Consider the following 23,501-nt stretch of genomic DNA (forward strand, 5'->3'; position numbering starts at 1 on the left):
AATTAAAAACAACTGACACATAACCCTCCAAGCATTCTTTCCATACACCCTCACAGCCACATTCCCAAAGATCTCAACCACAACGTCAGTCTTGCATATTCTGAGTGCAGAGAAGGCAGGGGGAGAACCTTCCCAGCTGAATGGATGTGTGACTCTGCTCCTGCAGGCTGCTTGATGGAGTCATCTGGAACAGCCCTGCTTTCCTGAAGCACATTTACACATCCACCAGTGCTTTCATGTAAACGAGCAGTGCAGCAATCCCAGGAGTGGCAGAGCCACTGCGAGCTCCATCTTCTCCTCACTGGTGTTCCTGCAGGGCTTAACTATTCCCTAGGGATAGCCAGACAGTTTATTTGTCCTTAATTACAGAAGTACAGATCCTACCAAACAAAGAAACGGGGAGCACCAGTTTTAGCCCCTACTGGTATTAGCACTGATCTTTGTTTAGCTCAAATGCTGGCAGTTGCCATTCTTCAGTCTGACCACACATCAGTTGGTTTGGGTTTTTTTAAGCCAAGAATAATTAGGCAGCAAGTGCTCTGTGACCATCACTTACCTCTCACACTCCTAGAGCTTCCCCCTATTGATCTCTTCAGTTGTCACCCCAGTCCTTCCCTGGCTCTGCCTCACTCCTGATCCCACACCGTGCCAGCCTCAAGGAGCCTCCACAGGCTCCCAGTTTGGATCTGTGAAGCCACCACATCCCATCCCAGAGCTGGTACCACACCACGTGGCAGGACCACGGTCTGACAGATGGCTGAGGACAGCAGCTCCTCAGTGTCCTCAGCAAGAACTGCCCAGAGCTCTGCCCACTCTGATTTAATGAAATCAAAGGTGAATCTCTCAACAGTAATCTCCAGTTGAAGACTCTGGGTTCAGCCAACTGAAAATAAGACAAGTCTCATGCAGGAGATTGGCCTTCCTTAAAAGCATCTCCAACCTGTTGAATTCCAGCTGATATTTGTGTGTCTCCTTTAATATCTCTGCATGCACTAAAACCACTTTCCTCTAGGCCATCAGTAAATTATCAGCTCTGTCTCATGATGTAAAACAGCAGTGAATAACTCTCCATCCCATAATCACCTCACCCAGTTATATTAAATCAGACATCAGGAGTCTTCCAAATCAGTCTTTGGCAGAATTAAGGCAAATAACAGATATATTAAGTACATGATGTATGGATTAGCCCTAAAAACCAACATGTACCTTCTGCAGGAACTATCTCCCACAGCTCTGTGTGATCTGCCAGACCTATTGAAGGCCTTTCACAGCATCTACTTACAGAAAAAAAAAAAAAAAAAACAAACCTATTAAACCCAGCAAGATGATTACTTACTTTTGGCCGACTTGGATCGTGTCCGGATCCCCTCATCCATATTAAATATTTCCTCTCCCTTCACCCTGATGTCCTGAAGTCTCTTGTCATCTGTGTTGATGCCATACTGCAGGAGTTTACACAGTGCTACAGAGCTGGGGAGCAGGGAATGGGAAAGTTAAAGATCAGAATTTCCCTGGACTGTCTGGCTTTCAGAGCGCCCTGCTAACAGGGAGCAGCACATCTCAGAGCAGGTGCCCTCTCTTCTACACTTTTGCCAAGAGCAAGCATTACAGAATTTTCCCATTTCTCCTGCTTGATGTCAGCATCCAAAACTGGACTGAGCTCCTGACCTGCACAGCAGCCAAAAACTGGCCAAGCTTTGGATTAAATACCACCAACAGCACACTTACACGAAAGGTTTGTCCAGTTCAGAAGGGCCACAAAGCACCACATGCAGATGAAGACGGAATTAAGAGGAAAGCAGTGGTAGGGAAGAAGTAATTTGGCTGATGTGCAGCCATGATCTGCCCCCTTTCTCCAGTCTCAATGGTTGTTTTCACCTCTGGTCTTTTGTGGCTTTGCTACACCAAGACTTTCATGTGCTCTTTCCATCTCTTCTGCTCAGATTTCTACTCCACACTTTCAAACCTTCTCCAGTTCCAGGCTGTTTTCAAACCACACTGAGGATGATGCTGACAACAGGTCAAGGCCAACCATCTGTGCTTGGCACTCCCAAACCTCCCTCCAGGCTCCACAAATCTCAAGGTGAAGTTTTGGAGCTCTGTGGAACTCAACTCGTTTTTTGCTTTCACTTCTTGCCCTCTGTCTCTCCCCAACTATGATCTGAGCTCTGCTGGTTTGGACCCAGATCTTACCTGAGCTGCCAAAAGTTTTCCCATCCTTTCATCAGGTGAGCCAAGACCAAACAGACACTTCTTCAACCTGCCCTCACCAGGTGGGGCCTGGTGCACCCAGAAGGTGTTGGCTGCTCTCAGGGTCTGTGATCAACAGGCTCCTCAGAGCAGGCCCTGCTTTTCCTCAGGACACAGAAACACCAGGCATTTTCTAATGCATGGTAAATGGCAACCCAAACAACCCCAATCCAAACGCTTATTACAGGGTGGAGCCCTGTAACATCAAACAGCTCTGATCCTGGACAACAAAGAGACAGCTCTGAACAACCACCTTTAGCCTTGGCTTCTCCCTGTGCCACAAACAACCTCAGGGGATCCTGCAGACAGCCCTGCACTGTCAAAATGGGGATAAACCACTGGGCTTGGGGATGAAGCAGAACAAGTGTGAAGAAAAAGAGCACAAGATCCCCAAACTTGCCTTTTGTCCTGCATGATTATTTACTAACTTCCCTTTGGAACCTGCTTTTTCTGATTATTTATTTCACAGGCTATTTGAGTGCCCGTAACAGTAACACAACAACACCCACGCTATGAAGTGAGTTAACAGCAGGTGAGACCCCTTAGAGGGGTCCGTGAGGCTTCACGTTTCCAGAAAGATCAGAGACAGCAGCTGTGGCAAAATTTAAATGAATAAAGAGCATTCCATGCTTTGGAGACACCCCTGTCCTCCAGCACAGGAACCCCAGGCAGCAGGAGGAGCCCTGAAGAGGAAGATCAGAGCTTGTTCCAGTTCCCAGGGCTCTCCTAAGCTGCACTGACAGCGCAGGGAAAAGCAATTCTGCTGCCACACAGGGATCCAAGTGTGAAGCAGCTCCCCCTTTCCCCACCCCCGGCATGGAATGGCAGTGGGATGATGGCAGTTAACACAACTGGACCTGTGGATCCCACCTGACTTTGCCTTCATACTGCCCGTAGAACAGGTGCTGCCTGCTCATCCACTCGGCCATCACGAACTCCAGGGCGGGTTTGCCGGTGGGGCCGGGGAGGCTGCACAGGAATTCCAGGAGTGGCTCCAGTTGGGAGTGAACCAAGTGAGCAAACACCATGATCAGGGACTGCAGGAGGAGAAGGGCAGTGTTAGCCGTACATAATTTAACAGCTGGCAATGTTTTATCAAATATTTAAGGAAGTGGGCTCCCTGCAGGAATGGAGGCTGTGCTTACCAAGCCCAGGAGGAAGGGAAAGTACAACCAGCTGCAAGACACTGTGCTACAAACACAGGCAGTGAACTACTACAGTCAACAGCAGCGTTCAATCACCCCCAAAAACACCCAGCAGGAATAAATCTACTCACACCCATGCCCAAACTAACAAACATCCCTAAAGTGAAGGTTAAAAAGCTATTTAAAAAATATCAGAGGTTGGTTGCAGTTGACTTTTGACCACCAAAAACATGGTATGGCAACACTCACGCTGCAAATGGCCAGTCTGCTCTGTGAGCAGTTACTGGTCCACAGCCAGAACCCACATTCTCTTCCCCTTCCACTCCAGGGATTTCCCACCATCACCTTCACGCTTCTCCCACACCACCACATCACCACTCAGCAGCACCTTCCCAATTCTAAGTGCACTTTGAACACACGCTTTCAGGGAAAGAACTGCAGGTTTTGGAAAGGTCTCTTTACAAGATGCAGTTTTCCAATCTGACTCCTAAAGACCAGAGGCAGAATTCCTTTGCTGTGTATCTCCAAATGTCAGTCTCTCAGTCTGAGGGCACCTCTGTAGCCTTCCCCAGGGAAAAGGTGCCCAACTCCAGAGCTCCATCTTCCAGGCTTACCCAGGGAAAGAATTCAGCATTGTGAAAGGCTCTTTTCCCTTGGCTACAGGGGCTGCATGGGAGTGCTTCAGATTAAGCTTCCACATCTTTAAATCCAAAAATAAGCAAAGTGAGAGCCATTTTGGTTAACAAAAAGCAGTGTAACCAGGGGGAGAAAAAAAATCTTAAAGCAGATGAGATCTCTGCTGACATCCAAATGGCCTTGATGACACACCATGTGCTGGCTGAAAATGCACATTCAAAAATCAGAGAAATAAGATTAACAGGGTTAAAGCAGAGGGAGCCTCAGCCAAGTGATGCACTGTGGGCAGTGGTAGAATCTTGCTCAGCACTGCCAGCAAAAAGCCTTCCCCAGCTGCTGCTGAGGAACGAGGGCAGCCAGCACGAGCTGTTTTACATTGAGGGCACACACAAGAAAGACAGGAGGGAGAATGAAGACCACAGGGACAAAAATCACTCCATAAAACTGTGCCACACAAGTAGGTCAAGGCTAGAAGAGATTGTGATGCTCTGGTCTCTCACCTGATGGAGGCCACTTACACCTCCCATCCACCAAAAGCTCACCTTCTCTCAGGTCCCAAGGATTTATCCTTGGAATACAGCACAGATCCACTCAAAACCACGTGCTGCCTTTGCCACAGCATCCCTACTGAGGCAACCCCTATCACTCCAAAGGTTTACTGCTCACAAGCACAAGGGCATGGTGCTTTGAATGGGCATGGTAAACTATTCAAGGAGCGTTAAAGTTTCCTCCCAAGAGCCTGTCCTACCATGTAATCTGACAACAAAAGGTTTAGGACCCGAGAGAACAGCACAGAGCTGCATTGGGGGAGGTTCAGGTTTGATCTCAGGGAAAGGTTCTTCCCCCAGAGGGTGGTTGGGCACTGAACAGGCTCCCCAGGGCAGTGGGCACAGCCCCAAGCATAACAGAACTCAAGGAGTGTTTGGACAATGTCCTAAGGGACATGGTGGGATGGTTGGGGTGTCCTGGGCAGGGCCACAGGCTGGACTTGATCCTTCTGGGTGCCTTCCAACTTGGGATATTCCACAACTCTGTGATCAGAGTTGTGATCTTCCTGGCCCCTTCAAGAGGATACACAGACCCTCCAACTGCACAAGCCACAAATAACCAAGCACAAAATGATTAAAAAAAAAAAAAAAAATTATGAAAATGTCTTTTCCTGGTGCTTCTCCTCACTCTCCTGGGTGCCCACCCTGCTCACCTGCATCACACTGAGCGTCTCCGCCTGCTGCATTTTGCTCAGGATGGCTCTCAGGATCTGGTCCAGGTTCTCTCCCAGCTCACTTCCCGCTTTGGAAATCAAAGTGGACACCAGCCTGCCCACGAAGGCGGCGGTGAACTCCGAGGTGCGCGGGTCCAGGAGCTGGCTGACCACCTGCATCACGTACCACAGCCCGTTGTGGCCCTGCTCGTCGTGCCACTGCGCGATCTGCTCCAGCGCCACCGACACGTACGCGCGCAGGCACTCGCCGCCGTTCTGCACGACACAAACACAAACAAACACACAACTCCACTGCTGGGCAAGGAAACGGCCAGGCACCACCCCAAAAACCACCCTTAACCGGGATGGAAACAACGGGGCGAACTGCTGGCACCTGTAGATGATTTACGAGTGGTTTCTACAGACTTCGGTTCGTTATCAAGTCAAGAACAACACTCCTCACTGCCCGGGCAGCCATCAAGAGGATCAACTCCTAAATACACAAGAGGCTGCAGTTTTGTGCCAATCTTGTTACCCAGAGAGAAATTCAAGTGAGAGATGAAGACAAAGAAGTGTGGCATGAACAAAACCCAACCCAGAGCTGAGATGCAGCCCTTCAGAATTCTTCTCAGCACAAAGATCCAGAAAGCAACCAGCATGCAGGTCTGGAACCTCTTCTTGCTGGTCTCCAGCCTGTCTATTTTTTCCAGCTGGTCTATTCTTTAAGGAAAGCCATTTCCATGATCTGTATTCACATGGCAAAGGGCAGCTGCCACTGTGGAACTTCTTAATAAGTAAGGAATGAAACCAGATTTGTTATTCAGACACTGGCTGGTAGCTGGAATGAAAAGGCTCCCTTGCACTTCTGATGCTTTTCCTTTCTTGCTTAAATGCTCCAAAGACATCAGGCCATAGCCAAGCCTGCCAGCAAGCACAACTGAGGCAGTACTGATGATGGAGATGATTCCCTGCTTTCCCTCCATCCCACACCTGGCTCAGTCAAAAACAAGTCTGCCCCTTCCCACTTAAATGAGTACAGCAGAAAGCTGCAAGGAGGAGCAGGAGGAGGGCTAGGAGGTCTTTGGCTGCCCTATGCCTTTATGTGTCCCTGAAGACAACCCTTGCACTCCTAGGTGTGATGAACATTATTACGGGGGAAGAAAAGCAATATGGATTTGTTTATTTGTTTGGGATTTTTTTGTGGTGTTCAGGTTTTTTTTTCTGTTGGGTTTTGTTTGTTTGTTTGTTTAACATGCTCCAGAGGTTAAAACAAAAAACATCCAGGATGCTGCTTTACTCACTCCAGTCCTCCACATTCGGGAATGATCAGGAGAAGTCACCACAGGCCCTGAACAAACAGTAATTTCCTGGCAAACTGGAGGTGGATGAGACTACTGAGGGGGTCAACAACAGCAACTGGCAAGCACAGCCTGGGCCCCCTCAAAGGCTGTGTCACCTCTGTTGGATTTGCACAGCCCTGCAATCCTCACCCTCCCCAGAGTGGTACCTGCCTTCCCCTCCCCACAGTGTTACCTGCATGGTAGCATTGTCATCTGTGTTGAGGCTGCACTGTGCCACTGCAGGGAACGCCTGGCAGATGAGGAGCTGGGACAGAGGGGGCTTTGTGTTCCTCACAACTGTGGTCAGTATATCAATAGAAGTCTGAAAGGAAAGCACAAACCGAGGCACTGTCACAGCAGCAGCCACACTGCAAGAAGTCAGCACGACCCACCCACCCCCCGCTGCAAACATCAAAGGTGAGAAACGCAGGGGGTGTGGCCACTGCTGCAATCACACCCTGAATTTACAGTCTAGAATAATCTGTAAATCTGAGGGCCCTGGAGTCACGCACCCAAACATCACTGGTGTGAGCTGGGGAAGCTCCCAAGGCAGTTCCAACATTAAAAGCAGTGTCACCACTTAAACGTGGCAAACAGATGCATGTTAATCAGAACAGCCAGAGAACTGTTCTAGCTGGCTTGTTCCATTTGGTTATATTGATTTGAATTCATTTTAATTACCCATAAGCAATTGTTACAGTCACACCAATTAACAGGCAGATTACAAGCATATTAATGAGGATGCTTATGGGTTTAATCCCATACAATCATTAGGCACGGTCAATGCCTAATCTTTTATTTGGGCACCTGTACAATTTATCTCCAATTTATACATGGGTGATGCATAAATCAGAAAAAGCCTTAAGAAGCAATGCAAGGAATAATCATGTAGCCTGCTGGAGAACATTCCACCAATGATGAAAGACTGTTCCTGCTGAAAGATGGCAGAGTCAAAGCAAAATGACTGGGGATTCACTGTAGACTGCAAGAAGGCCAAAGGAGCAGTTTAAAGTGAACTTTTGGAAGCATCTCCACCCCTCAAGCCGCAGTTTGCATTCTATCCACAGAGAAACCTCTCCCAGTGACTGAAGCCATTGCTCCAAGGCATGTCCAAAGCAGCCTTTCTGCTCTCTGCAGAGCAGCCCCCCCGTTCCAGCACAGGGAACATCTCCAGGTGCCCCACTGAAGCACTTACTGCACAAAGCCCCGCAGGGATCTTGTCAGCAGGGGCCTGCATGATGCTGACAAGGGTTGGTATCAGCCTCATCTGCATTGGACCCTGGCAGGCTTCTATCTGAGCTAACTCCTTAAAAATATCCTGGGCAAGAGAAGCAACAACGGGATCTGGAGAGAGAAAGCACCATTTACTAAAACACACACACACACACAACACAGACCTCTCCATTTTTGCCACCACTCTTTTCACTAGGCAAAAGCAGCAAGCCTTCCCCTCTCCCCTTACCACAGGAATCGATGCTCATTCAATTATCATTGATTAAGTTTCCATCAGCAAGATTCACCAGCAGAACCAAGTGTCCTTTGGGAATGTGACTGGAATGCCTTACCGTTGCTGTACTTCAGGAATATTGCGATGGTGAAGGGGCAGATCTTGTTCTCCATGCTGGCTGTAAATGCTGGGTCCACCGTGCAGACGATGCACAGTGTTTCCATCACCAGGTTCAGCACCTCTGAGCTGAACTGAGTTGCCAGGTGGATCAGGCCGTCCAGAATGCTGGGAAGGAAAGGCTGCAACACGTGGGTGCTCTCAGAGATCTTCAGCTGGTCGCAGTAGCTAGACAAGAAATATAAAAATACATTCATACTATACTGAGGTAACTTATTTATTTAATTGTAGATGATATATAAGGGGTTATTTCATCCTATCCATTCTGATTCCTTAAGTTCTCTCCTCTGCAAGTTCTCCCCTTCAGTCCATTACTGTCTGATCTCCCAGCAGCTCAGCAGGAATGAGGAGGAAAGATCTCATCAGGAATCTCCCCTCCTCATTCCATCCATGATGTTCACACAAGCAGAATTGACCCATGTGATGTTGGGAGCTTCCACTGCCTCTCAGGGACAGATCTCTCCTAAGAACAGCCTGCTGATGGAGAAAAGGAAAGAAGTCCATTCACTGCTTACAAAGTGTTTGGTTACCATGTTCTACATGTGACCTGGGGAATGATAAAGCAATTTAAGGAATAACTAAGTTATAAATCTCTGCCTTCATTTATTCATTAACATTTCAGTGCAAAAAAGAGACAAGGTGTTTTTTTGGCGGGAACAGAGTGGGGAACAGTGGCGTTTTTGCAGATTTTTTGCGTCTGGTTGTTTTTTTGATTTTACAACTATGTTCATTTTTCACTTTAGAAACGGCACAGCAGAGCTTCCTTCTGACAAAAATGGGGTAAGAGAACCAAACCCCAAACATTTCTTACTGCTGTGACTGGCTCCATAAACCTGTGTGGTGTCAGTCACCTTTGTGACTCAACAGGAGCAATCTGGATTTCATCCTTGTGCTTTCCATCACAAATTAAGTGCTGCTTCTCCTTGTGACTGTATCCACTACAACACTTCACTGCAGCCAGCCTGGGACTCCATGAGAATTATTTTATTTTGAACCTGCAGGCTCACACTTGTTTAAGCTGCCATCTATTTCCTTCAAAGTAAAACCTTCCACATACAGAAATGATATTAATATTTGAACAACCCGCTTTTATCAGGGTGATTTATACCCCCCATCCCTGGGGCTGGGGAATAAACACCTCAGGGTTTACTCACCCCCAGATGGCTCTGACTGCAGAGATCCTGACAGAGGGAGGTTGGGTTTCGTGTAACCCACTGACAGTGGCTTGCAGGAACTGCTGGATGAGCTCTGGAGACATGGCCACGGTGAAACGGCTGGCGGCCCACAGAGCCCGGCCCAGGAGGAAAGGAGACACTGAAACAAAACATAAAAAAACCAAAAAAAAACCCTCATGGTTTTAGAATAAGCTTTATGAGTTTAAAATTACAGCTGCTTCCATCCATTATTTAAAATCTTGTCTAAGGAAAACACTGAGATGTGGCACACAAGACAAGCACGAAGGCATAGAAAGAATTTTTGTTCATCAGCAGAAGCCACTTTAATTTTCTTAGTTATTTCAAAGAATAATTTCTCATTTGTTTATAAAAGACCCTCTTCATTTCAGCTACTTGAAAACTACACTTGAATTTGTTCATCAGCGAACAAAAGCAAAGGAAGAAAACAGAGGTTCTTCCAGTAATTCCCATTCATCCAGCTCAATACTCTGTCCCCAGCTGCAGCAGCTTAGGGAGAAAAATCAGAGTAACAAAGCCCACACCCAGGAGCCTTTCACAGATTGCTTTTCCAGTTTGGGGCCATCACCTTGCAGTTACAGAACAGAACATTCACCAGTACCACAGAAGCACTGGACACACTCATTATCCACTCACCTGCTTACACTCACCAAGGTATGATGTGTCTTGTCACAATTTACCCTGCTGCCTTTTCAGGCCAAGAGTCTCCTTACCTATCTGGGCTAGCTCCAAACAGGTGATGCTCTCTGTTCCTCATCATCTTTACTGCCATTACTTCACTGCCAAGCTTCTGCAAGTACTGATTTTAAGATGAGGACATAAAAATTGTGGGCAAGATGTACAGCAAGTACATCCTGGTTATCTAACTCAGTGTCATGATTTGTTTGTCTGTACCATGTCTGACCATTAAATGGATATCCTGGGAGAACCATCTCCACACTGACTGCAGGAGCCCTTCCTAGAGCACAATAGCTCATTTACAACCCAATGCCACGGATGTAAATGTATGCAAATATGTGTAAATTGCCGAGGTTGGTTTTTACACGCCTTGCACACTATTTCTTCAGTCAAAAACCCTTCTTTGTAATGAGCTTAAATAAATGTTTCTTTAATGAAAGCACCCAGCGATTATTTTTATTCTGCACTGTCACAACTCAGTGTGGACTCACCAGTGATGCTCACATTGCTCTGAACTCCTAAAATTTCAATTTGCAAGGACTTTCGAGGTCTGACTTCCAACAATTCTTTTTACTTTCTTGCCCACTGATGTAAGATAACACAGAGAGCAGAAGCCTGCTTAGTTCCTAATAACAGAATCCTATCTGAATTCATGTGCTACAACCACTGTCAGCCTCAGCATAAAGAAAAGGGATGATTTGGTGCTGCAGGAATTCTGAAGGCAGTTGGTTGAACACTGCTGGTGTCTTTCCCAGGAACAGACACACGAGACAACAAAATTCCCCGTGTCTGGCACTCAGCAGTCACTCCCAGGGGTGCAGGGTCCCACCTACCTGAAAGGTTGAGGTCTGCCAGGACCACATTTGTCAGGAAGCCATGCATGTCAAAGTGTATCCTCCCGTTCTTCACGCTGTCTGTAATGATGGACTTGACTGAGCCCAGGGCCAGCATGCAGGCTTCGTGGATTTTCCACCTGCAAAAAAGAGTTCAGATGCCTTTAGGCTTCCCCCCTCCCATCATCACCTCAAGAAAAACACATTCTGAAGAGAAGCCATGAGCAGTTTTCTTGATCTCAAAAGAGAATTTAAAAAAGCCCTCCAAGAAATAGAACACTCAAAAACCCTGCAGGATGAGGGGCTTGGAAACTTCCCCAGGATAGGCAGCATTCTCAGTCACTTCCTAAAATCTTGGTTGGGTAGCTGTTACCTGTACCAGTTTTGTTCTCATAATAAATAAGAGATGAAGGCTCATGTTCCAGCCATGCGTTGATTAATTATATGCAGGAGCACTGGGATACCCAGTACATTAAAAGTTTAAAAATGCCTAATTTTGCATTAGCATTTTGTTAATTTTTAAAAAATATTTATAATGAAACAGTTATGTGCAAATATCACTTCTCCTTGGTTTTATTTATGAAGCCAAGAACCTATTTTACAACTTCTCACATTTAAGGCAGACAGGGACTCCATGTCTGATTTCATGGACACTCAGCTGCTGCTCAGAGTGCCTACTCTGACTTTACTATTCAAATAAACACAAACACTGAACCAGTGCACTGTAAAACCAAGAGAGAATCCTTACAGATCAGCAACCAGGTACTCCTGCAAGGGAGTTTTCTTCTTCTATCCCCAAATAACATTAAAAACTGCAACTCTGAAGTTCTAGAATTGAACACATTTATCTGCATACAACACCTATCTCACTTCTCGATAGCAAGTAAAAAAAGAAATTTATATATATTTATATGTATTCCTGAAATTTTGAACCCAATTAACTGAACACAAAGTGAAAGCATTGCCAATTTCCCTTCTGATTTCGTAAAACTAATTATTGTTTCCTGCGAGATGCTTTAGGGAACGTCAGGCTCTGGAAGGAGGGACCCTGGTCACAGCTTGCTTTGGCTTCTCCCAATCAGAGCTCTCTCAGGTTCCATCAGGAGCCGTATCATGGATAACAAGGGACTAAATCAGGCTGCAGAAGAGCTCCCCACTCACCCCAGTGCCGTGCCCTCCCTGCCCAGCCCCTCACCAGTGCTCAGCGCCGCTGTTTTTCGCTTGCTCAGCTTCCTGCAAGTGCCTCGTAGCTGCTGCAGCCAGGGCAGTTGCACTCTCGTTCTGGAAATCAGCAGCCACAGCCTGTGCAGGAGGAAATGGTAACACTCATTTGTGTGGGACTGGTGAAAGTTGGCCGGGTTTTGCTATTTGTTACTGCTCTCCCAGTTGTATCTAACACGTGGAGAATGTTTCGTACCAGCAGCAGATCCTGGGCAGCGATCCTCACTGTGTAGGAAAACGTATCATCATCTTCATCCTCCACAAACTGCTGGGGGTTTGCAGTCCAAACTTTTATCTGCAGGAGACAAGAAGAACAGGGCAGCTGAGGATTCAGGACACCACAGGTAAAAGGCAGCTTTGCTGTTCCCAGCAACCTGTTTTTGCAAAACCACTTTCAGAATTTTTCTCTGCCACAAGGAATCTTCGTCCTCAACTGATTTTCCTTCTTTTCCATTGGAGAAAACTTTTGAAAAGGAGGAATTCTCTTTGTTCATCTTGCTCTTCTGCCCCTCATTTGAGATCAGAGTCTGACAGAACTAATGCCTGACCTGGAATCAGTGCTACACAGCTTTATTTATAGATGAAGAGTGGAAGCAGCAGATGAATCTTTTAACAAAGTGCCTGTTTTTATGCATGTCTACCTAAACTAAAAGATGATGGCTGTCAGGCTTGGGAGGCCAGGAGCCATGCAGAATTTCAGTACAAATCATTTCACCCTACTAGCACAATATTTTTGCTCTCAGAGAAACCTCTTTATCCCTTTCATTTTCACATCATCGTAATACTTCATGAAGGGATGAAGAGAAAGCCTGGGAGATCTGGGGTAGCTCAGCTTAGAGAAGGTTCCAGGGAGACTTTTATTGTTGCCTTAAAGATTGTTGCCTTTTTACCAGGGCTCCAGGACAAGGGGCAAGACTTTTAAACTGACAGATGGTATTTTTAGAGTGAATTTACAGAAGAAATTAATTACTAAGAGGGTGCTGAAACACTGGATACCTTGCCCAGAGAACTTGTGAATGTCCCATCACTGAAAGTATCCCAGGCCAGGTTGGACAGAGCTTGGAGCAACCTGGGCTAGTGGGAGGTGTCCTGGTCCATGGCAAGGGGTTGAAATGAGATTGTCTTTAAGGTCCCTTCTGACCCAAACCCTTCTGGAATCTGTGATTTGCTGTCTACCTTACACCATTTTGGAACCTTTAGATGTTATTGCCCCTATTTTGCCAAAGCCAAGTGACAGAACCACCTATTAGACTCTAGCAGTTTCCATGCACTGAAACTCTTCCCAGGACACTTGCTGGTTTAAATCTCTCTTTTTTTTTTTTTTTTTTTTTTTTTTTTTTTTTTTTTTTTTTTTTTTTTTTGCTTCCTACATGACCAACATGCTCACCTGCTCCTCTGTGATCTGCATGTAAAGAAGGATGTAGTAGATCAGCTCTGGCAAAGCCTTCTTCACCGTGCTCTTGAATTTGTTGTTTTCCAACAAGGCGTGAACAAATTCAAATATGCTGAACACCAGATTTTCAAAGCCCAGCACTTCACCTGAACAAAGAGGGGGAGAAAAAACCAACATGACTGAATATGCCAACATACAGAAAGGTACAAACGGATGTCAAAATAATCACAAGCTGTTACCTTGTCTGACCAGATGTTTATTCTCCCTGACTATCCAGTGTGACAACCAAAGACCCATTTGGTTTCCTTTTGTCCCATTAGTTTTACCTCAAAATTGCTGGACTCACCCCTCGAGCCATTAGAAAACTTGAATTGTGCAGCTTCCTTGATTACAATCACAAGGAACTTGCAAAGAAGTGATGGACACTGTTGTAACACCATAAATGCACCTTTAAGCACAATCTCCCCCAATGTTTCAGTCACTCCTTTGACAGCAATATTTAGTTAACTCCATTCCTTTTCAAAAAAGAAGGCAGAAATGCAGTGCAAGCTCTTACCATCAGAATCCACAGGGTCCTCCACCTCTTCTGTGTAATTTACTTCTGTTCTCACATAAGTGGATGGAGTTAAGGAAATGCAAGTGTCTTAAGAACCTCATCCATTTTGGAATTAATCTGTTCCTATCTTACAATTCCTGATCACTAGGGAAGGTTTCTTCCTTAAAAAAAACCCTTTGATTTTATGCAGAATCCTGTTTCATAGAGAAGATAAGCCCCAGGAGCTCCTGGCTTTGTGCACTGCCCAAGTTCAAAGACCACTTTACATCCTTCACATCATTCGACTAACTTAGACCAAGGTAACCCAAAACTTCATTTATGTTAACACTTTGCAAGAACAGAACCCCTCAGACGCCACTCCTGCCAGAGGACATGAGCCAATTCAACACTTCAGTGCTGCCCAAGGGTGAGGAGCCTCCCCACGCTCCCATATCCTACCTTAGGCTGGCTCTGCTCCCTACCAGGCCTCTGGGAAATGGCAGAGTCAGGACAGGAGAGGGAGAAACACACCATCAAAAAGCCAACAAACAGCCCCTTGTGCTTTCATAGAATCAAAGAATGGTTTGTGTTGGAAGGGACCTTAAAGACCATCTAGTTCCAATCCTCCTTTCAACCTAAATGAAACAATGGGGCCTCCTGAAGTAACAGAACTATCCTGTTCTGTCTGGCAGGGCAGGCCACTCGTGCAGCACACATCGTGCTCCTCAGCAGCATCCAAGTTGTTGCTGTGTATGAGACTGAGTTTGTCCTGCTGGACTCCAGTTAAAGCCTTCACTCCCGAGGATATAAAGCTGCACTTTCCGTAAGGGTGTTCCAGACAATGGGCAGGATCTGCTGCATTGACGAAATCATGTGCTTGGGGTAGTTTTTCACGAGCGCTGTCACAGCCTGGAACCAAAAAGAACGCCAGTCAGAAGCAAAGTTGGAAAAACCATCAACACTCAAATCACAGGCTGCTGTTTCACTAACAACTGAGATCATCCAGAGTCCTCCTGTCACCGAGGTCTCCTCCTCTCACTTCACTCCTGACCACACAATCCCTTCTCTTGCATGAACACCGACCCACACTCCTCGTGTTTCCTCTTGTGCAGGGAAGCACAAACTGCCAAACTGCCTGACCAGTGGGTGCTCCACTGGTGTCACACAGGTGTCACTTCGTTTCTGCTTACCCAATACAAAGCACTTTGTGCAGTTGGTTGGTTTGTTTGTTTGCAGCACTGGGTACATTAGGAGAAATTAAAAAAAAAAAAAAAAAAGGAATTTGCCTTCCACAAAAACAACAGCCATTTAGTATCGATATTAGAGACGAGCAGAGATAATCCAGACAGGTGAGTTTGGGAATGAGCCTGGCAGGGGCTGGGAGGAATCATTACAGAAAGGCCTGCTGAAGCCTCTGGGGAAAAAAAATTATGCAGGTGCTGACAGAGGATGTGAACCTGATCTGCAGGACTGCTGCAAACTCAACACCCTGCCTAGGGCCACAGGAGCATCTAAACAGGCTTGTTCCATATGCCAGTGCTTCTGAACCCCATGGAAATGTTTCTGTGCTCAATGCCCAGCCAATCTTGCAGGAAGCACTGCTGGAGTGCTAAGAGAGTTCTTCAGTTCAATGGCTCTGCAGTTGTAACAATAGAAGGCTGCATTTGCAAGGTTGCCACAGCCCTGCAGAGCAAGTCATTAAAAACCAGAGCACTCTCCTGTCAGATGCTGTATTTCAACCCCTGGCCTCTCATTCTGCCAATTCCCACTGCTTATGTGAACTTCAAGAACGTGCTACACACATCTCCTCCTCCTCTGCCAATCCCCACATATTGCTCCACCATCTACTAAATCCTCCAAGGAAACCCTTCCCCTTGTCTCTTCAGAGCTTCTAAGCACAAGCAAAGGAGCCCAACAGCAAGACTGTAGGATGTTTCAGACTGTTGGTTAATTGGTGTCTCTGATATATTACTGCACACTAAGTATATCATATCTGTATTCCACTGTTGTGAAATCGGCCTTAAATCTCTCACCTGTCATGTTTAATCACTCTGTTCCTCTCAAAACAATCAACAGTGGCATGTTCAACACTGGAATTAGGATTCAAGAAATGCACAGTTGCAGCTCATTCATCCTCAGAGGCACTGAGTTAATTCATGCTGAACTATTAAACAACACGACAATAAATTACACCACGGGCATTTCCTTCTAATCCTCACAGCAGATGATATTTTTGTTGTGGTCAAACCTCCCATCTCCTCCAAGGATTAAAGGCCCTGACTTTCCTGCTGCTTGTAAACTTGTACCTGTACTGGGAGCAGCTGGGGACACATTAACCATCAGAGGTTTGTGACCCAGCCTATTCACTCTCCCAACCAGGATAACTGTCCATAACTGTCCCAGCAGACCAGGCTGATCTGCACACTGCAGAGTAGGATTCCCTAAAGCTTTAACACTGTCCTGCAGAACATTCTGACATGGACAGCACGACTGTTTAGGTCAGGGCTGCCTCTGATTTCCATCAGGAACTCCACGAACCTTGGAGTTCAAAGCTCTCAAGAGACAGGCAAGGCAAAAAAAGTCTTCCTGTCATTTGCTGCAGAGCACTTCATTAGGGAATAAAAGATGGGATTGAGTTTGCATCTGGTTGAAAATGTGCTATAAAAGATTCTCAATTCCCTCCTCCACTGCATCAGCTTTTCAAGGGGGCCTCATCTGCAGAGCTGGCTTAACTAATCCCCTGAGGTTTCTTCCTTCTGCATTACCATGACTATAAAATCCACTTCTCTGAAAGTGAAAGGCAATTTATGGGTCTTTCACCTGAATCCCTTTTCCCTTCTTAGAAAATTGGTATCATCAGCTTAGAAACCCTAAGTGACAGAACCATGAATTAAGCCTTAAGTCAACAGCTAAGAACACTCATCTCTTCAAAAAGAGCCTCCTACAAACCACTTGCCAGCAGCAGATCTCCTGAATTCACTGTTAAAATCCCCACTGATTCTCTGCTGCCCTGGATGCCACCTGACATACAGCAGTTCTTGTGTTGCACCTCCCCCTGCAGAGGCCAAAAGCAGAGGCCCTCACACAGTTAAGGAACGGGGTAAGAACTTGGTGACATCTCCTCAGGCACTTCCCCAGCCTGTCACACTCTTCAAGAGCCTACTGGTGAGACCAGTGCTGACACACCAGTGCAAGCAGCCCCAAAGCCAGTGTTATGTAAATAAAAAACGCTGCAGAATGGATGGATGTACCAAGAACAGAACTGGCCTCTGGTTAGAGTGACACCATCAGCTACAAATGCTTCCTGTGGAGGCTGAAAACCACTTCTTCTCATTAACCACCCAAATGTATCTGGAGTCAGGATGCCCTGACCAGGGGCTGCTGCCTCGAACAGCACTGAGACAGTTCCACAGAGCTCAGTAGCTGCTGGTTTGTGTAATAACACGAGGGCACCTCCCAGAATTAATTTTCATTACTGCAGCACAAAGCTGGTCATTATGAAGAGCTCTTGATGCTTGTCTTCACTAACTTCCTTATTGTTTTCTTCAGGGAAGGTGGCTGAATGGCCCTCAGAGTCCATCCTCAGACACCTGTACACTGACCTGAGCCTTGCTCACCCCAGCACACAGGAAAGGAAATGAAAGATATGGATTTGATCCTGCAACTTGTGCTTTTGGCTCTTCTTGGCTCTGCCACGTTGCAGGCACCATATCCTACAATTCCAGTGCTTTCCCAGCTGTTAAAGGGGTTTTCATGCCTTCACTGGCCCTCGTTCCCCTGCACTCACAGCTCTCCAATCCAACCATCTTTCTCCAGGAAACCAGGAGAATACAGACTTGCCCCATCTCTCAGAGACTAAATAAAGAGCAGGCAAGTTCTAGAAAAGCACCTGCACATAAAGTGCTTTTAAAACTTCACTGCAGCAGAATTCTGCAGCACCTTTAGAAAAGACTGATATTTAACTACTGAGTATGGTGCTCAAGACACATCTACAGCACCTTAGATGAGTGAATGACAAGGACAGATGGTCCTATGGATTGGATCCCTATGGATGGGGACATTTATGGACAGATCCCCATGGATCTCACCATAGATATCCTCAGTGCAGGCAGAACAATTTATTTCAGCGGTGCTGGGAGCCAAATAACTTCACTGCTCACACCATGAGCAACAGCAGGAGATGTGCCACGCTCTGGAGTTTCTGTTTCCCAGCACGTGTGACTGGGTGCAGGCATTTAATTCTTTCTTCACTTTAGCAGTCTCAAGTGACTCACCTTTAAGACTTCCATCTTAAACCCGCTGTCTGATGTTGGTCCATCAGGCATCTGCAGGGCCTGAACAAAGGCTTCTGTGAACTGCTGCACCACAGGAAAAATCAGGACCTTGGCTGCACCCTGGTTACAAACAAGGCAAGCACAGGTGAATACCAGATAGAGAATTTCTGACCAGAAGCACCAAAAGGAAGAGGGACTCGTGGCAACCCCAGAGTATTGCAAAAGCACGTGAAAAAGTTGATTCAGACATCACTTGGGCTCTCTCCTCGTGCTGGGAACTAAGCTCACCCGAATCCCACCCTTCAAAACCCCCCAGCACAGGCTGCCACAAAACACCCCCCTACATCTCACTCATCAATCTGAGCCTAAAGAGAGATCCAGACAATCCAGTCTGGAGAGTCTCAGGAGCAGTGCTCATCCTTCTAAGGAGGCATTTTACTTGATGAGCTGAACCCTACCCTGCACCACCCAGACATCCCCGGGCTACAAAACAAACTGGGGTGACTCCATCACACACAACAATCACCCTGCACCCTGGGCTGGCATTTCTGTCCCTCCAGAGCCACCCTCCCCCACACCAAACAAGCTCTTTGTGAGCTGAGCATCAACAGCTGGCCTGAAGATTAACAGGATGACTCTTCCTAGGAAAATGCAGCAAGTATTTTTCCAGATGTCGAAGCATTCCATAAGTAGTTCTCGGCAGAGCAAGTAAAACTGGACCAAAATAAATTTAGTGAGATTATTCTCCTTAACTCCATGGCCAGGAGAGGAAAGTTGCATGTTTAAATCAACTACTTATAAAAAGATTCTCCCCCTTTTTTTTTGTTGTTTTTTTTTTTTTTTAGTCACATTTCAACAGGAAAAGTTTTGTATCCAATGTAAAGGACACTTTCAGCCTTCCTGCAGAATAAGACAGTGGGGAGCTACTACTATCTTTAGGATACTGGTACCAGCTGCACAATATATCAGTGCAGTCCAGATATGCTGTAATCCTCAGAACTTCCCAAAAGTCTGCACTGGATTGTTGTTCCCTGTGCAAACGGGGGGAACAGCACAGAGAGCACTCAGCAATGACCAGCTAGTACAGCGAGAGCCACCCTTCCCTATCCTCACTCCCTAGAAAGTTAGAAAGTAGCATTTATTGTCTGGGAGTGCTGGAAAAACCCACTGGTCAAAGGCCATCTAAAAGGCAGGTGTGCTCAGTCAGAGGCAGACAGGAGATTGCTGCATAAAAAGATGCTTGACTGCAGAGTGTTTGTTTCTCAACAGCTGTTCCTCCAAACCTGGGCTGGGTTTGGCTTCCCCCACTCCTTCAGGAGCACAAGGCCAAGATGCCTCCTGAAGACACGGGGAAACAAAGCCTTGCCCAAGGGCCAGGATACCCCAGGTGGCCAAGGCCTGGCAGATCATTGGGATACAAGGTTCACCTGGAGACTGGAAGCTAAGCCAGGGATTTCCAAACAAAGGGATGATACACCAGCTCCTCTCCATGCTGACTCCCCTTTCTCTGAGCTGTCAGAAGCATGTAAGTGGTAAGTCACAAATTAAATTTAATTATGGACCCCAGTCCCAGTACCAAGGCATGCATGTAAAGCAGGGAATCTGCCACTTTACACGTATTAAATTACAGCCTCTTCCCCAGAATTCCAGCTGACACAGTACGTAATTTTCCAACCTTTCATTTCCATATTAACAATTATTTAGAACCTCACTCAGTTTGGATTCAGAGTATCTTGTATGTCAAGTTAAACTCTTGCCTTTTCCAGTTCCTCCATGTTACAAATCATGTGGGCACACGTGGTAAAAATCTCCACTGCACGAGACCTGGTGCGGATCCCATAGACCTGGAGAAAATTCAAATTAAACATCAGGAACACATGATTCTTTTTACACAAGATACTTCCCTTAATTCTCATTTCATTCTACTTATTTTTTGCTTTGGCTTGATTCTCGTATTTTATCACTAGCTCCAGCATTTCTGTTGAGCTGCCCCCAACTATCACATCATCCAGAAAATTAAGTCTAACTCACACTACAGAACAGCTTAACCACTGAATCTGGACTTTGCTCCAAGAAACATTCCCACTAATTCCATCCAGTACCACCCTCACCACGAAGACCATACCTCTGCCATTGTGAAAATCTTGTACATCTCTGGAAGAATCACTGGAGCAACAAGAGGCATCTGTATGTCTGTCACTTCCCGGGTAAACTCTAAAAAATGGAAAATGAAAGGAAGTTCTTACAAGAAACCCAATTTGTAGGCAACAGCAGTAACAGAATCATTGGGAAAGGGTAAATGTACTGGAAACGATTTGGACTTGACTAGACCATGGTCATCTGGCCTACCCAAGGCAAGAATTAAAACAGCACGTTGAAAACTGCGGGTATCTGGAAAAAAACGGGGTGTTACAATCAAAGTCCCCGCTGAGCTCTAACCTGGAGCACAGAACCTCCTTCCTCAGCTCTGGTGGCACCTGCTGAGCACACAATTCCACAACGAGCAACAGGCATCAGGCCCAGGAGAAGAGAAGGAAAGAAGCAAATTCCGACATCTTCAATTTGGAGTGAAAAGTGACAGAATACTTGCTCGGGGAAAAGCCTAAACCACCTCCAACATCAGCCCTGCCCAGCTCTGGCACCCACCTACCTGTGAGCACTCTCATGGCTCCATGCACAGCGTTCAGGTCACCACTGACCAGCATCTCCATCAGGAGGTTGAAGAGCTCGGGCCAGGCCTCGGGCCAGTCCCAGTGGGCGATGGCAGACACGGCGTAGGCCACGCTCGAGCGCACCTTGCTGATGGATTCCCTCAGCCCGTTGGGGAGCAGCTCCCTAATGGCAACTTTTGCCTGTAGAGAACAGCAGTGTTTAGAAAAAAACAGATCCACAGCCGTGAAACAACTCAGTAACAAAAAAAATTATATCTGTGACTGTACCCTGGTTATTGATTCAACACTGATTTTACAAAATGAACATCCATGAGGCAACACCCCCCCCCCCTGCACTCTGCACCCCATAATTTTTTTATGGAAAAACTGCATGGTGTGTTTTAATGTAGCATCTTCTCACACAGAGCACCAGATAAGCACACAGCAAACAGCTCACAGCTGCAACTGCACAGGATGTACATATCTACATGGAAGACATCCAGAGGCAGCCGAGACAAATCCCAGCTCCAGTGTCAGGGACTGTGTTTGCTTACTTTGGAAGATTTCAGTAAACAAGAACAGTCACCCAACCCTGAAGGAACAGGAAAAAATAAAAAGCCACTTCTGGGACATAATTCAAGCAATTATCTGTGGATGGGATGAATCATACCCTAGATGTGAAAGATGCTCCAGTTAACAGCCAGAGTGGAAGGGGCTGGAATCTCTGGCCATTTTAGCTGTTAAATATTCCTGCTGAACAGCTTTTTAATGAAACCCAGAAGAGCTTTAAACTAGAATCTGTCATGGGAAAATAGCCTTTAAGTCCTAAGCTAGAAAACAAAAGATTTAGCAAATCTCCGGAAAAGGGATTGCCAGAATCAGTATTTGTGAAACTTAGAAAGCAACTTTCCTTCCAGCCTTGCTCTGAGAGCAGCAGAAGCATTATGGCTGAACTTTCCCTACAGGAATCAGCCCAAGCTTCTCAAGCCCAGTGTTGTTTTAAGCAACTGAAACCAGATTTTTGAAGTGGAAAACGTCAAAACCCCTTCACTGAAGCCATTAATCCTCAAAACACACGAGGGGCACCGGTAACTTTTTAAACCGCCCGCAAAATTAATATTCTCGACGGATAAAGTGTCTCAAAGGAGAACATGAAACCAAGTCTTACCCTTTCTGTGGTCTCTGGAGGTCGAAACTTTTCCGACTGGGAACACCAGTGAGTTTCCACATACTGCTTCAGAATGACAGATGCCAGCTGGAGCAGGAGAGAGGGCAGGAGTCAGGAACAAATCTCGCAGCCAGGGCAAGGATCAGCCCTGACCTGTTTTGCTCAGCCTCCCGTCCCACCACGCTGCTTTCAGACGGGAATCGGGGCTTATTAAGTCAAAAAAGCACTATTTTTAAAAAACTAAGAGTGTAACACCTGAGTAATGCTGAAAGAGAAAGACTCTCGAGAAATTTAAAAGAAAACTGAGCAACAGTAATAGAAAGCTGATTTTTTTACCTGGAAACATAAAGGAATGTTTTTAAAACCCATGGAAATCGCCATCAAAATTCTTTCTACAGTTCCAGGCAAACTCACCTGCCGGATGGCCAGAGCTCCCTGGGGATCCACAGTCAGTTCTGCTAAATGAACACCAAACTCTGCAAGGAGAAAAAAAAAAAAAACAAATGATGGTATCATAACTTTTATTCCCACACAGCAAAAGTCATCAAGATTTCTGGAGAAAGACATCATACCACTTGAATGACTCATATGAGGGAAGGAGGAGACGATTCCAAAGCCCAGCTACTCAAATGAATTACGAGCATTAATTCTCCCCTGTGCTCTCCACAAAAAACTTCATTTATTGTCTCGGCATCTTATTTCCTCCTCTCATGGGCCAAAAAATGTTGTGATGCAGGGACTGAGAGAGCAGACTGGCAAGCAGTTTTGGACAAGCTGGGTTCCTGCAGAGAGTGATCTGGAGACATCACTGTCCCAGCCCACATCCCTGGACAGCCCAGGACACACCGAATGCCCCCCCGATCAAACCTGTCCCGGCACAGCGACACCAGGACTGCCTGGACAATCCTTTGGGCTGTGGGACCTGTTCCAGCAAGGAATTTGTCCAGGAAAAGCAAGAACTTCTTGCAATTGCCAAGCAAGCTCTGTGACAGGGGCAAAATTCCAAGGCTCGTAACAATCGTGTCGATAACTGAGCACAGGAAATAAAAAGCCAGGAGGAGCAGCTGTTCTGGTGTGGTAAACCCACATGGCTCGATACATTTGCTGAAAATTGCAATTTCAAGTTCCAGGAGGCTGATAACTGTCCTAAATACCTCATTTCATTTCACCAGTCTGCTTAAGAATCGCATTTGTGGCGTTTCAGTTCTCGTGTGGAGCAGAAGGGAAGCCCTGAGGTCCCCCCAGCACAACCTGCGGACAGGCTGAATGTGCTGACCAAAATGGACTGAAAATTCTGCTCCAAAGGAGTTGTGCAGCTTCCCTCAGCAGCACAGCTGAGTGCTTCACATCCCAGTGCCT

At 46.3% G+C, this 23,501-nt stretch overlaps 1 protein-coding gene across 1 annotated transcript in view; it reads right to left on the reverse strand.

The window, feature by feature from the left end:
* The window catches only part of IPO9 (importin 9), a 30,338-nt gene extending 7,608 nt beyond the window's left edge, over window positions 1-22,730 (reverse strand). The window contains exons 1-20 of the mRNA XM_027898133.1: window positions 22,715-22,730; window positions 22,557-22,618; window positions 22,143-22,229; window positions 20,974-21,175; window positions 20,449-20,537; window positions 20,081-20,167; window positions 18,324-18,443; window positions 14,858-14,958; window positions 14,071-14,129; window positions 13,509-13,660; window positions 12,318-12,416; window positions 12,096-12,202; window positions 10,901-11,040; window positions 9,351-9,510; window positions 8,138-8,364; window positions 7,768-7,916; window positions 6,766-6,894; window positions 5,233-5,508; window positions 3,121-3,287; window positions 1,337-1,470 (exon numbers count right to left, since the gene is read on the reverse strand). Coding sequence (XP_027753934.1) covers window positions 1,337-1,470; window positions 3,121-3,287; window positions 5,233-5,508; window positions 6,766-6,894; window positions 7,768-7,916; window positions 8,138-8,364; window positions 9,351-9,510; window positions 10,901-11,040; window positions 12,096-12,202; window positions 12,318-12,416; window positions 13,509-13,660; window positions 14,071-14,129; window positions 14,858-14,958; window positions 18,324-18,443; window positions 20,081-20,167; window positions 20,449-20,537; window positions 20,974-21,175; window positions 22,143-22,229; window positions 22,557-22,618; window positions 22,715-22,730 — 2,563 coding nt within the window. The remainder of the gene's footprint in view (window positions 1-1,336; window positions 1,471-3,120; window positions 3,288-5,232; window positions 5,509-6,765; window positions 6,895-7,767; window positions 7,917-8,137; window positions 8,365-9,350; window positions 9,511-10,900; window positions 11,041-12,095; window positions 12,203-12,317; window positions 12,417-13,508; window positions 13,661-14,070; window positions 14,130-14,857; window positions 14,959-18,323; window positions 18,444-20,080; window positions 20,168-20,448; window positions 20,538-20,973; window positions 21,176-22,142; window positions 22,230-22,556; window positions 22,619-22,714) is intronic.
* Between the last annotated feature and the right edge of the window lie 771 nt (window positions 22,731-23,501).

The sequence above is a fragment of the Empidonax traillii genome, unplaced genomic scaffold (genome assembly GCF_003031625.1).
Source record: "Empidonax traillii isolate 1590-97213 ecotype Southwest subspecies unplaced genomic scaffold, ASM303162v1 scaffold579:size954524, whole genome shotgun sequence".
Lineage (NCBI taxonomy): Eukaryota > Metazoa > Chordata > Aves > Passeriformes > Tyrannidae > Empidonax > Empidonax traillii.